Source organism: Nanorana parkeri, unplaced genomic scaffold (genome assembly GCF_000935625.1).
Source record: "Nanorana parkeri isolate BGI_ZX_2015 unplaced genomic scaffold, ASM93562v1 scaffold428, whole genome shotgun sequence".
NCBI lineage: Eukaryota > Metazoa > Chordata > Amphibia > Anura > Dicroglossidae > Nanorana > Nanorana parkeri.
Window position 1 is genome coordinate 614848 of NW_017306696.1, and position 12423 is coordinate 627270.

The 12423-nt window shown below is 39.4% G+C and overlaps 1 protein-coding gene across 2 annotated transcripts in view; it reads right to left on the bottom strand.

Moving 5' to 3' along the window:
* The window catches only part of SH3RF1 (SH3 domain containing ring finger 1), a 132358-nt gene that overhangs the window by 10468 nt on the left and 109467 nt on the right, over positions 1-12423 (bottom strand). For both annotated transcript variants that reach the window (XM_018560049.1, XM_018560048.1), the window contains 3 exons: positions 11517-11671; positions 7275-7445; positions 4872-5143 (listed from right to left, as the gene is read on the bottom strand). In XM_018560049.1, the coding sequence (XP_018415551.1) occupies positions 4872-5143; positions 7275-7445; positions 11517-11671 (598 nt within the window). The remainder of the gene's footprint in view (positions 1-4871; positions 5144-7274; positions 7446-11516; positions 11672-12423) is intronic.

The following is a 12423-nucleotide window of genomic DNA, read 5'->3' on the forward strand; positions in this document are numbered from 1 at the left end:
TGTAAAAGGAGATAAATAAATGAACAGTATATAAACTCCAAAGGACAGTCCAATTCTTAAAACAGCCCTTTACCCTTATTTCCATCATTAAACTCCTTCCTACCTCCATTCTTACAATCAAACACCTTTTTATTTTGTTAATACCTTTTTGTGCAGCTCAGTGCACAGGTTCAGCGCAGTCCTGTGCCAAAGTGAAATGACTCCTGTGCACATGCACAAGAGTTACTTCATCGTAATATATGGCCAATCAAGAGGCTGAAGACGCTGAACCTGGAAGAAGACTGGGTGAAGATGGAAGCACCAGCAACGGAACTGCTGGGTGGGATTGCTGACAAGGTAAGTCAGCCATAACCTAGGTTTGAACGGAGTCTACAACTGGGTTTACACACTTTAAAATTCGTTGCATGGGTGGTGCCGTCTGCACCCTTTCGCCCACTCAATCAGCTAATCGAAGGAGCAAGTTGGAAAATTCTTGGCCAAATAGAGCTAGCAGCCAATTAGCTGCTAGCTGGTTTTGAGTATTCTGACAGTGGCCAGCAAGTGCTGTGAGAATGCAAAGGAAACAGCAGGGGATTCCTCAATCAAAGCACGTAAGCGTTGATAGAGGAATCCGTTCTTACATTTTCGTTCAGCCTGCGCGTTGAACGAAAAAAATAGAACTGTGTATACCCGGCTTTAAGCTTTAAAGATATCTCAGCTTCGAGATCTATGTAATCCAAGAATAACATGCAGAAAGGGTCTGCATACCTCACCACAGGGGGCACAGATAGGCTGTAGCATGCATGTTTGTAGTTTCTTCATGTGAAGATCGTTTGTAAACACATGATTACATAAATTCACCTGAAAACACAAGTAATCAAACCCACAGCCCAGCAAGGTACTCCACTATGAATTTCAAGATGTATTCAAGAAAGTAAGGCCCCTTTCACACGAGCTGTACACACATCCTTTCCTGATCACAGCACTACGGAGCGGATTACAACTGCCACCAGTTTTAAAGAAGCCATCTTCATCTTAAACTCACAATAATCTCATAATATTATCTACTGCAAATGGGCAAAGATTGTCCAAAGAAATGCACCTCTGAAGGGTGTGTCAACTGAAGTCAGATGCACTGTATATGCCGATCCCCACAAGAATAGCAAGGGGAGCATTTGTGCAGCAGATATGCATCAGAGCAGGATAGCATTTAAGATGCATCTCTTAAGACTAGGGATGCACAGATATCAGTTCAGATACCAGTGCCAATACTTAGCATTTTCTAGAAGAACTACCAGGGTTGCAGCTTGGACCTAGCTTTGGCGCTCCACCACTGTCCTGAAATCATTAGTCTGTATTTTTTTAGAAAAAATTTCAATGTCTTCTTTAATAAAAAGTATCAGTAATTGGTATCGGCAAGTACCTGAGGGAAAGTACTTGTACTTGGTCTTGAAAAAGTGGTATCGGAACATCCCTATATAAAACAAATCATACATTAAAACAGGGATGCACAAATACCAGGAGCCCTGTAGCCAATGCTCCTTAAAAATGACAGCTGCCTCCCAACATTTGAGTTTTTATCTAGTCTAGTAGCTGGAAAAGTATCTGTACTTGTGTCAAGTACAGTACTTGGTATCTGTGCATCCCGACTAAAGACAGATTTACCTAATGAAAGGCCTTTACTTCCTGGTACTTTCCACCCCTCTAATTCTCCTCCTTTATGAACAAAAAGAAAGTCACTAAATGCACAAGCCTCTCTTGCGCTATTCACTTTCACAATGTCACTGCAGGAGACGCATGGTAGATGTGATTAGACAGAGGACCAAACAGTTTGGGGCTTCAAACTAAGTACGTTTAGGTGGACTTGGGCAGTACCAACATCATTGTACTTCCCAAAAGCCATCAGCCTTAAACAATGCAGAGAGTACAGTAAACTACACAGGCAATCCATAAAAAAAATTATTCTAATTGGCTCTTTCAGGTTACTTAATTTTTCACATTGCCTTTGCATGGAGCGAAGACAACACTGCAGAGAATAATGCAAGTCTGCATGAACCGTCCTTCAGGGTTACATGAGTATGTACGTTCTATATTCTGATATCATGTATAATATGAATCCAATGTAAACTGAATAAGGTAATGCTAGCTTTGGAGCTTTAAAAGTCCCCACTCAGCTTATACTGAACGATCCCAACAACAGCTGCTTAATCTAATTACATTTATTTTTACAGGCCTGCACCAGAAATGACTGTGTTTGTTTTCCCTTTTATTATTACGGCCCACATTTCAGGCTGATATGGGTACAGCAAGTGAGCCCTATAAATTTAAATGACCATATGAGAAAATAACAATGTTTTCGTAGCTTTGTTTTATTGCTCCTCTTTGCTGGCTTTATTCTCGCCTTTGGTTGAATAACTATTCAAGTATTCAAACATTCAGCGGAAAAGTAAAACCTGATATTGAGAACACCCTTTGACTGAACTCAAAAAGAATTCCAAAAACTAAAAATATATATTTTTACCATTTCATCAATTTGTACTATGAGGTTTAATAAAGAGTTCTGTGAAATAAATGCACAGGAACAGATGTATAGTATCTGGCTTTAAATGAAATTCTTTGAGTCCTCTAAAGCTCCCTTTTGAGCAGTAAAATAGATTTGACAATTTCACTTTGAGTAATGCATTTCTCTAAACTGCTTTGAAGTTTCTACCAATGGCCATAAAGAGACGTCTCAATTTCCACACAAAAAGGAAAACTAGCCAGCGAATGACGAAATGATTATGTCATTTCACCATTCATTTTCTAGTGTTTACATCACAACTCAACAGCCACGTACTGGCACAGGCTACCTTGGACAAAGTTATGGATAGAATATCATAAATATAAACCAACTGGGAAATTAAAATTATAAACACAACCATAAAAGGCCCACCCATATGTGTACATGTACAGTATTACCTTATCTTATAAGTATATAAAGCCCATTAGCAATAGCTAAGCTACATATTAAAGAGTGTGAAATATTTTTTCCAGCTGTAAATTTTGGCTTAAAGACAGCTCATATAAGTGTATTAAAAATGAACCGGTCAAGATACAAATATGGGACTCACCACTTCTGAGTTGCATGTGAATGTGCATGTTCCTGGGATGTCATCTTTACCTTAATGACTACTTAGTGAATTACTGATCTGGAACCCTAAGGAAACCAGAACTGAGAAAATGTGGAAATAATGTGGTGTTTGTCTTTCCTGCACTCTTTTTGAAAATTCTAGTTGTTTGGTTGTCTTTGGTTGTCTTTGGCTGCAATGCTTTCTAAGCTACTGACCAATAAGTATGCAGATCATGAAAGCCAGAATTCCTGACCTGATGACAATGAGTACTTCTACATGCAGCAAATCTAACATAAAGTGCCTACCCATTATAAGTGCTACCAGATCTACCTGTTATGGGATTCATCTGATAACATACTCATGTCTGTGGAAATTAGGAAGCAGAACTATTAAAACAACAGAAAGGAAATAGCGTCATACACAGGTCAGGAATCCTTGTCCAATGGTCAGTGTCCCAGCAGTGCCTTCTCTGCACTTCTGCTACCTTCTAAAAGCACATATGTGAATGCTGGGGTGACCAAGAAGGATGCACCCACAGAGATTAAGAGAAATTCATAATGAGCCTTCATGTCTGAATGTTGTTTAAAGTCTATGCACAACAAAATATTTTATACTTGGACCCCTTTTACAGTCCTTAGTCAGTTTTTCTGGTGGGCCCGATCGGATGCCCAATGCTAGTCTATGGGCAGCCGGGTGTAAACGGACAGGCGTCTGTTTACCCCAGTTACCCGAACTCTGGCCAGGTCCAGAAAAACAAACTGACCCAGGAGTTCCATTTTGCCAAACTGATTGTGACACAGATCGAGGGCAATCTGATGTTAATGGACACGTCTGTTTGCATCCGACTCCCAATAGACATCAGGTCTGGCAGTTTTACTTTCCGCGATGGAGAAAAAAAAACTGGATGGACACATGTGTCTCGGATCAGGAGACCTTGTACCTGCTGGCTTGAAATAGTAGAAGAGCAATATGTCTGGTAAGATTTTACAAAACAAATAAAGAGTTTACATTAAGCTTCAAGACACTTTCTTGAAGCCTTAAAACTCCCTTCAGCTTCAGTGTGGAGTTGTTAAACACAGATTGTAATAGGAGTGCTGGTCGTCACTTTAAAAAAAGCTGCTGGCAGCTTCAGCAAGCTTATAACAAGATAGGAAGCGCTACAGCTTGCTGAAAACCTGCTAGCAGCTTGTTAAACTGACAGGCCTTAAAGTGTATTTCCACTTTGGCAGCCAAATTGGGATATAAAGGGATTGTATATTTGTTGTATGTGCTAAGTCATATTGGATAAGCTAAAAAATGTTTGTTTCAAAAATGCTTCTTGCAGTCTTGTTTTTTCTTGGGTTAGGGTTTCTTGACTTCTTAAGGGGTTACAATCTCTTCTTGCAGCTCCTTCTTTGTAATAGGAAGGTTGTGAGGGGTTAAAGGATTACAACCCTGGCTTCTCCAATGTATGTTAATGAAGTTAAGGAGAGAAACACAAACCCTCAAATGCCAGTCCTAAGTCTTTCTATAAAGTACAGATGATTGTGAAGGTGCTCAGAAAAACCTGGAATCAGACATATTGCCTGCTGCAACAAAATATCTAAAAGTTAATATATTTTGTAAAAATATTTTTTTGTTATGCTGTGTGAATAGGATTACCTAACACGTATACAGAGGGGTTTTCTCAAATTTGACAGCAAAAGTGGAAATACACTTTAAGAAAATTTATAATTATCAAGTACTAAGACATTATTGGCTTTTCCAATAACGTGAAAAAATGTTTGGAGTTTTTTTTTTTACCTGTCCGCACAGCATTCCGAGCTTGGTTCACGGTCATTTGGCCGCTCATATGCATCAGAACCTTAGCTTGAGGGCTGGTCTGGATATGAGTACCTGGAATGACTGTTGTAGATACGCCATTTATATTAACAGTTTTGCTAAATTCAGGTCCATTTCCTTGTATTTTCTGGCAAGGTACTGCGCTAGAACATGGAGCCACCATGTTCACCATCTGTGTAGCTCCACCTGCTGTTGCCATGACAACCTTGGACTGTGTTCCAGTTGTTAATGCCCTGTAAAAAAAAAAAACAGTTGGTTTGTAAACAGCAGCGACCAAATTAACAATTTGCTTCACAAAGAAGCTACCTGAACTGCCTCATAACAACTAACAGGACTCAAACTTACATTCACAAATACTAGGGATGCACCGGTACTAGCATTGGTGCTCATACCGAGTATTTGGGCGAGTACTCACCCAAGCGCTCCCAATATTTATCCCGATACCAGAACTTCTGGTATCAGGAAGCCGGCTCCCTGCTACCTCGTCATCAAGTGGCTCAACACCTGGTGACGAGGGAGCAAAGAGACGGCTTCTCAGCTAATCGGGAAGCTGGGCGGCGAGTCATTACAAGCCGTCCGACTTCCTTAATGGGACTTCCGGTATTGGTATTCGGTATCGGCGAGTACCGGGAAAAAACTATAGCGGTAGACCTATAGAGGTGTCATTTTGTTTTCTTTAACGCAAACCTTAAAGTGTATGTACAGCCAAAATTATCTGTTTTTAAATTGTCAGTATAGTAGGGAAAGGTAAAAAAAAGTTTAATTTTTTTCCGGTTTCTCTCCCATTGGGGAGATTGCTCTTTATTTCCCATCCCGGGAAGTAAGAAAGAGGAAATCTTTCATAAGAGATTTTCCTCTTAGAGAGTTGTCACTAGAACAGTTATCTTGGTTGGAAGATTTACCCTCATCTCTTGTTCTGGTAACAAACTGCACTTTGTGGAGCTTTCCTCTCCCTTCCTGTTGTGTCTCCAAAATTTGTGTTTGTTGGGTGTTAGAGCTGACACTTAAGGAGAAATAGAGTGTGACTTTAAAGTAAAAGGCAGCTCCTTATCACCTATGGAGTCCTCAGTGATCCTCAAGAGTAGTGGTATGAATGTAGGACAAAGAGGGGAGTGCCAAAGCATTAGTATGAGTCCAGTAAGCTTATATTGACATGGGGGGCATGAACAAGCACTGGGCGAGCCCCCCTCATGGAACTACAGCAACTAAGGAAAAAGTTCCCTTCCCCCTCTTTTCTGTTCTATTTTTGACAGGTCATTGGCTGAATGCTGTATCTAGGCAGACTCACCATTTTCGGCAGGAACAACACAGCTCTTCAGTGGCCTTTGATTGGCTGAAGTCTCTGTTGTGACCTCCTCACCTTTGCCAGCTGTCACCCAGATGAGCTTCCCAACCCCCTTTATTTGTCGCAGCATTTATTTATGCGTTTTGTCACCTCTTCGGAGGGGGACATTTTTAAATGAAATTCAGCTTTATTCATATTGGTGCGCTTGGGGTTTTCTAGCCAAGCACTAGTTATTTATTATGGTGAAGGCTATGTTTAATAAAGTTATGCTATATTTATTTAATGTATCCGAGTTCACCAATAAAAAAATTCCCAGAGCAATTTATTTGCCAAATGATAGTGTTGCTGTTTTATTTACTATTTTAAAAGGTTTGGTTATGTTTATTTGTTTATTGGGAATGTTGCTTGTAATTCCATGCACATGAGGGGAAGCCAGTGCATTTTGTGAGCTCAATACTCCCCCCTTCATCGGGACTTAAAATGCAGAAACATAAAATAGGATAAATCTGTACAAGAGTTATTGCTAAAACATGCATAGGTTATGCTGCTGTAATAGATCGCCTGTCAATTAGGCAGCACGAAGCAAAAGAGTATTGGGAAATTTCGCAAACGGGACACAGACACCAAAAAAAACGTTGACAGGGGTTTTGTTCCTTCCCTAGCACATCCAAAACAAAATACAGAAAAAGTTTTCGCTATACATACACTTTAAATATGTAAGATATGTTATCTGATATCTACACAGTTAGATGCAGCCAAAAAAAAAATACCTGACTTCAAAAGTTTTTTTCTATATGGAAAAATCTGTTCTATATCAAATCCACCAGCATAGTTTCTGTAAATAGCTTTGCTCCACACATACCCTTGTCAGTGGGAAGAAAGATGATAAATTGCAATTTCCCCTTTACTTTAACTCAAAAAATGCAGTGGAGGAAATGTCTGAGCATTATATAAAAAAAACTGTACACTCCGCCAAGACATTAGGATGTTGTAGAATTTCCCACTAGGTTCATTCTGTAAAGGAACAAAGCCCATAAGCCCTGTTTAGAGTTACAGATTTTTTTGTTTTGTTTACTCACCTGGTGACTGGTGCAACATAGTTCCCTGGAAACACACCAATCTTACTGGTGTGCATGGAAGTTCCTTTAAACCAGCCATCCTGACAGCGTTCAAATACCAAAAACATTTCACCTTTCCTAAGCTCCAGTTCATCCTCTTTACGTGGGAAATAAGGATATATGGCAACATACCTGAGAAGAAACAAAGATACTTTATTGAGTGTGCCACTTTCACCAGGCTGTGGTCTTGGTATGTCATCTAATAGTACAAGCACTGCACACAAGCTCAAACAATACTTCCTGGTGGCATTTAGATATGATCGGTCTACCACAACTATTATTTCATACATCTATGCACACTCTGCATCCCAATAATTGCCCTCTATTTCCTATAGATTGACTGTGTAAATCTAAAGCTTGCCTGACTGGATATAAATTGTTTAGATCAGGGGTCAAAATTTCAAGTCCTGAGCTACTAGCCCTGCTTTAAGAGTTACTCGCCACCAGTTGCCCACCTAACCCCTACCCTTAACTCCGCCCCCTAAACACACCCTCTTAAATAATCTTATAAATCACACTGTTAGATGTTTTATGCAAAATAAAGTTACAAAAATAAATATTAACAACTTTAACAATATTACCATAAAAGTCCCTAGTGAAAAGCTCCGGCCGAAAAAGAAGGGAGACAGACCAGCAGGAGCAGCTGCTCCCACGAGTCAGGTACTGACTCAAGCCTGACTGAATTTCCACTCGCCTGCACTGCATTTCCACTTGCCAAATGCAAGCAGGCGAGTGGAAATTTTGAGCCCTGGTTTAGATCATTTTGAATACTTTTGCTTGATTTGTTCATTGCAAGCAGCAGAAGTCTGTACATTTTGTCAATAAACCTGATTTGTAATGGGGGTTGAATAATTTTGATTACAAGTGTATGCTTAGATGAAGCTTTTTTTGTGTGTGCTAGAATTGTGTTTACACGTATGACATTTTTGTAGGTGGATTTAAATTAATTTGCATTTTAGGATGGCTAGTTATAATGGAGCCATTTCTGATCACCTGGCTGCTGAAAACACGTGCCCTCAGTGGTCAATGGCACTTATCATACAGGATTGATTGAGTCAAATCAATCACTCTTCTTTGTAGGACATTTTTTTAAAAACTAAGTACTATGTGAGAGCCACTGTCACCTTCAGGCAGGAATGGCAGCTATAACAATATGCTCAAGGACAGGCAGGCCTGATTGCTGTTTTTTGCCTGTCTACAGGCACCCTTAGGTTTAGCTCCCATTTAAATTCTTCATTTATGTAAAAAGGATTCACACCACCTCGTTACATGTGTTTATCTTATTTCCGTGTACACTATAATATATATGTTGATAGCTGAAGCACTTAGATAACTAAATAATGCTTTAAATCAAAACATAAGGCATTTCAAGTTTCTTGGCTCGTTAATGAACTATAATTGGGGCTCCAGGGAAATCTGTGTCTCCTGATTCCTGGAAATGATGATCTGTTTGTGCTGAAAAAGTAAAACTGACGTGGCTGTTGATTGTTACAAATACAAGTTAAGAGAATTTTAATATGTTAAGCCTTTTGGGAGCATAAGTGAACTTTCCATAGACAAGGAGTTATATAATGATGGCTATTAGCATGTGGTTTACAGTGTATTTCATTTAATGAAAACTTGAGCTACAGCCACATGGTAATTATCAGCTGAATCATGCACAAGTCAAACAATTTGTACACCAATGAATTCTCTGTTAATTACATATCTCCAGGTATGGGTCACTGGTTTGCCTCTGATCATAGTGCAGGACATATGGACTCAATGCCAAACACCTGGAATTATTAGCTATGAATATTACTGTGTAGATACCAGAGTGCACCTTTCATCACCAAAGTCCAGCGTTAAAATTTCCAGACACAATAAGTCTCACTTTTCTTACTCAGAACATTTTCATTTGCAATCGTTTGCACTGTAAGTCCAAATGTTTCTGTTCAAGTGTAAACTTTGATGTCTGCATGCAGTAAGTAATGCTTAACACATGGAGCAGGGAGGCTTTCGCCCAATCAGGGTATTCCACTTTGCTAACACAACTTATGAAATCTGGGCAATGGAGCATGTTTCACAGTGATGTTTACTTGGCCGATCAATCAAGAACACTGCATGTAATTGGGAAATCTTTAGTCCCTGTCGTATATATGGACAGAGGAATCATCACTAAAACAGCGAGAAATCAGAGGAAGAGCAATAATTGATCTGAATGAAGCTGGTATAGCTGTTTAACAGGTCTTCTCTGTGCTCTGCAAAAAAAACAAGAACTGCAGCCTTACATGAAAATAGCAATTGGAAAAACATGTACCTGTAAGTATTAATTTAGACTGGTGAGATTTCAAGCATGCAAGTGCTACTGTTTTTCAACATGCTAAAGTGTGCCATATAAAAATATAGCCCCGTTCTAATTTTACTGTAATAGCTGGGTATTTGGAGTGCCGAAATACATTTTCCTGCTCACAAGATATATGCTGCAATCACTTGTGCTAATAGGTCAAATTAGCTTCTGGTTCATTTACAGATGTTGGGTACACAAAGTTTATGCCCCTCCCTGTTATAGTCACATGTCCCTATTTCATATAGCAATGAGCCTTGGTGCCACCACTAGGCTGGCAATCTGTAAATACACAGCGCTAATCACAGTCAGAAATTCAGCTTGCATGAAGGGCCACTAAACATATTAAAACTTGAGGAATATCTGTATGTATGCGATATGAATCAATACAACAGCTAACATTGTCACTACAAAGTCACAGAGGAGTCAGGCGGGGCTGGGCTTTGAGTACATTGCATTCACAGCCTGATCATAGATAATACATCTGTGCTGAACAGCCTGTGTGTGTTTCAAGCAGACAAATGATCTTTTCAATGATCATCTCATATCTGTAGATATCTGAAAAAGGTGCCTGACAGTTTTGCTTGTGCTTTATCAGATCAGAACTGCAAGTCCGGGGCCCTTTAGGGTTTTCATATAACCCATTAAACATTTGCCAGAAACAGAGTCTACTGTATTCAATTTTAAAAAGCTTGATTTCTGTGCAGTTTCTTATGCTCACAGGTCCCATTACATGCAATGAAAACACACAAAACAGCATTAGACAATCGTCATTTCATCTTGCCCAATGTAAAACAGGTATGTTTCTGCTCAAAAGTCACATCCAGGTTTTCTGTGGATCACTTAGCACACTGTGTTCAATGAATTCCATTTGTCAGCCTTTCTGTATGATCTATCCAGTGAAAGCCCCCTTTTCTTTTTTTAACATATCACAGCAAATGCCTAAATGTCATGTTAGGCATGTAAAGCTTTATGTGGAAACCACTGGTCTTCTTAAATGTAGACGCATGAACAGGTAATAGTATGCATGTGGATAACTTACTGCTTTTCAAACAAAAAGAACCGTATTTGGTAGCATTTTGGAAAAAAAACATTTACACTGGAGCTGACGTACTGCTATTGTTCGACTGAGCAAACAACTGTACTGCCCAAAGTCGCAGAAATAACGATTCTTAAAGAATAACTTCCATCAAACCTGAATTGAAGATAACGTAAACCTCAAGGCACATGCATATCAGGTCCGTTTTCTTCATTAGAGCCTGGTTGCCCTTAATCGCAGGCTTTTCTGATAAAAAAAAATCATCAACCCCAGCTTGCTAGGTCGAGAGCCTGACCTGCACTCTTCCTACCTCCGAGGCCTTAGTCTTTGCCAATGAGTCTGCCCATCACAATGGGGGATAAATAGAAACATTCGTTTAGGTATTTTCATTAGCTTCTTACAAATAAATAATTGGATAAAAAGCTACAGATAGCACTCTTTAGATATGATCAACTTGTCAAATAATAATAACCAAGAGGCAGGACAAAAAACAGCGGTCAATGGCAAGGAAAATATCAAAAACACCATGCCACAGTATGTGGTGCAGAAAAATGTATTGTAAGCAATGAGTTTAATTAAAGGGAAACACAACCAGTTTAAGGTAGTTGTCAATGATTATTGTCAAATTGTAGCTCAAATGCTGTTGAGGGAATTCTATGTGGTAGTAACTCACTTAAATATATATGATATTCTTTGTAATTAGTCAAGCTTATTTTTAATGTTTAGTGGATATTTTATATAATCATTTGCAATAAAGAAGTCATTTTACTAATATGTGTTGTGAAAAAGTTGCCATTCATAGTTGCCATATACAGTTTTGTCTATCATAAAAACTTACACGCTTGGTCGGGTGGACGGCCTAAGGTGTGCAACTTGTTCAGCAGGACCACTTGTCAGTCTCTGTCCAGCAGTAGAAGATGTTGCCCCAGAGGTCGTAGAGACAATAACAGCAGCAGTCAGTGGTGGAGGAGGAAGAATAGGTGGATTCAAATCCTATAAGGCAATGAAAGAATCACTTTAGAAGTTTGAATCGAATCAGTCCTGACACATTTAATATTGCAGCGGTCACAGTAATCTAGTAATCTTTGAAAACATAAAATAATTGTGTTACATTTACTTGCATGCTCCACGGTCATCATCTTGACTTTGCAAAATTGATTTGTCCCTAGTTCCTATAACTGAGAAATTATATATATATTATTGAAAAAGTTGTCAACTTTTTCAATCATCGATTAATCGGCTTCCGATTGGTTGGCCCTGTTCACGGCTCCACACGCTGCGCGCCACACTTCCTCACCACCTTACGCTCGCCGCTGCCAGACACGCCCGCCCGCATATACATGCCACACCTCCTCACGCTCACTGCCCGCCCAGATCCACGATCGGCACAGGGAGGTGGGGAGAAGAAGTAAGGAGGAGAAGGTGTGGGGGGATGACAGCTGCCGATAGACAGGCCCAATCTCATAAACAAGTTGCTGGAAGACTGCTCAGGTAAGAGATTCATTGCTGTATAATTTGTCACTTTCCATTTCACTATATTGCACACACTTTTTCTTCTTTTTTACTTCCACCGCTCCAAGCTTGCTCCTGTGATGGACTACAATCTCAATACAAACTAGTAGTCCCATCACTGGAGCAATTTTTTAACATTTATTTTTTATCGGATTAACCGATTAATCGAATTTAATAATCGGCTAACTAATCGATTTTTAAAATAATCGTTAGCTGCAGCTCTAAAATATATA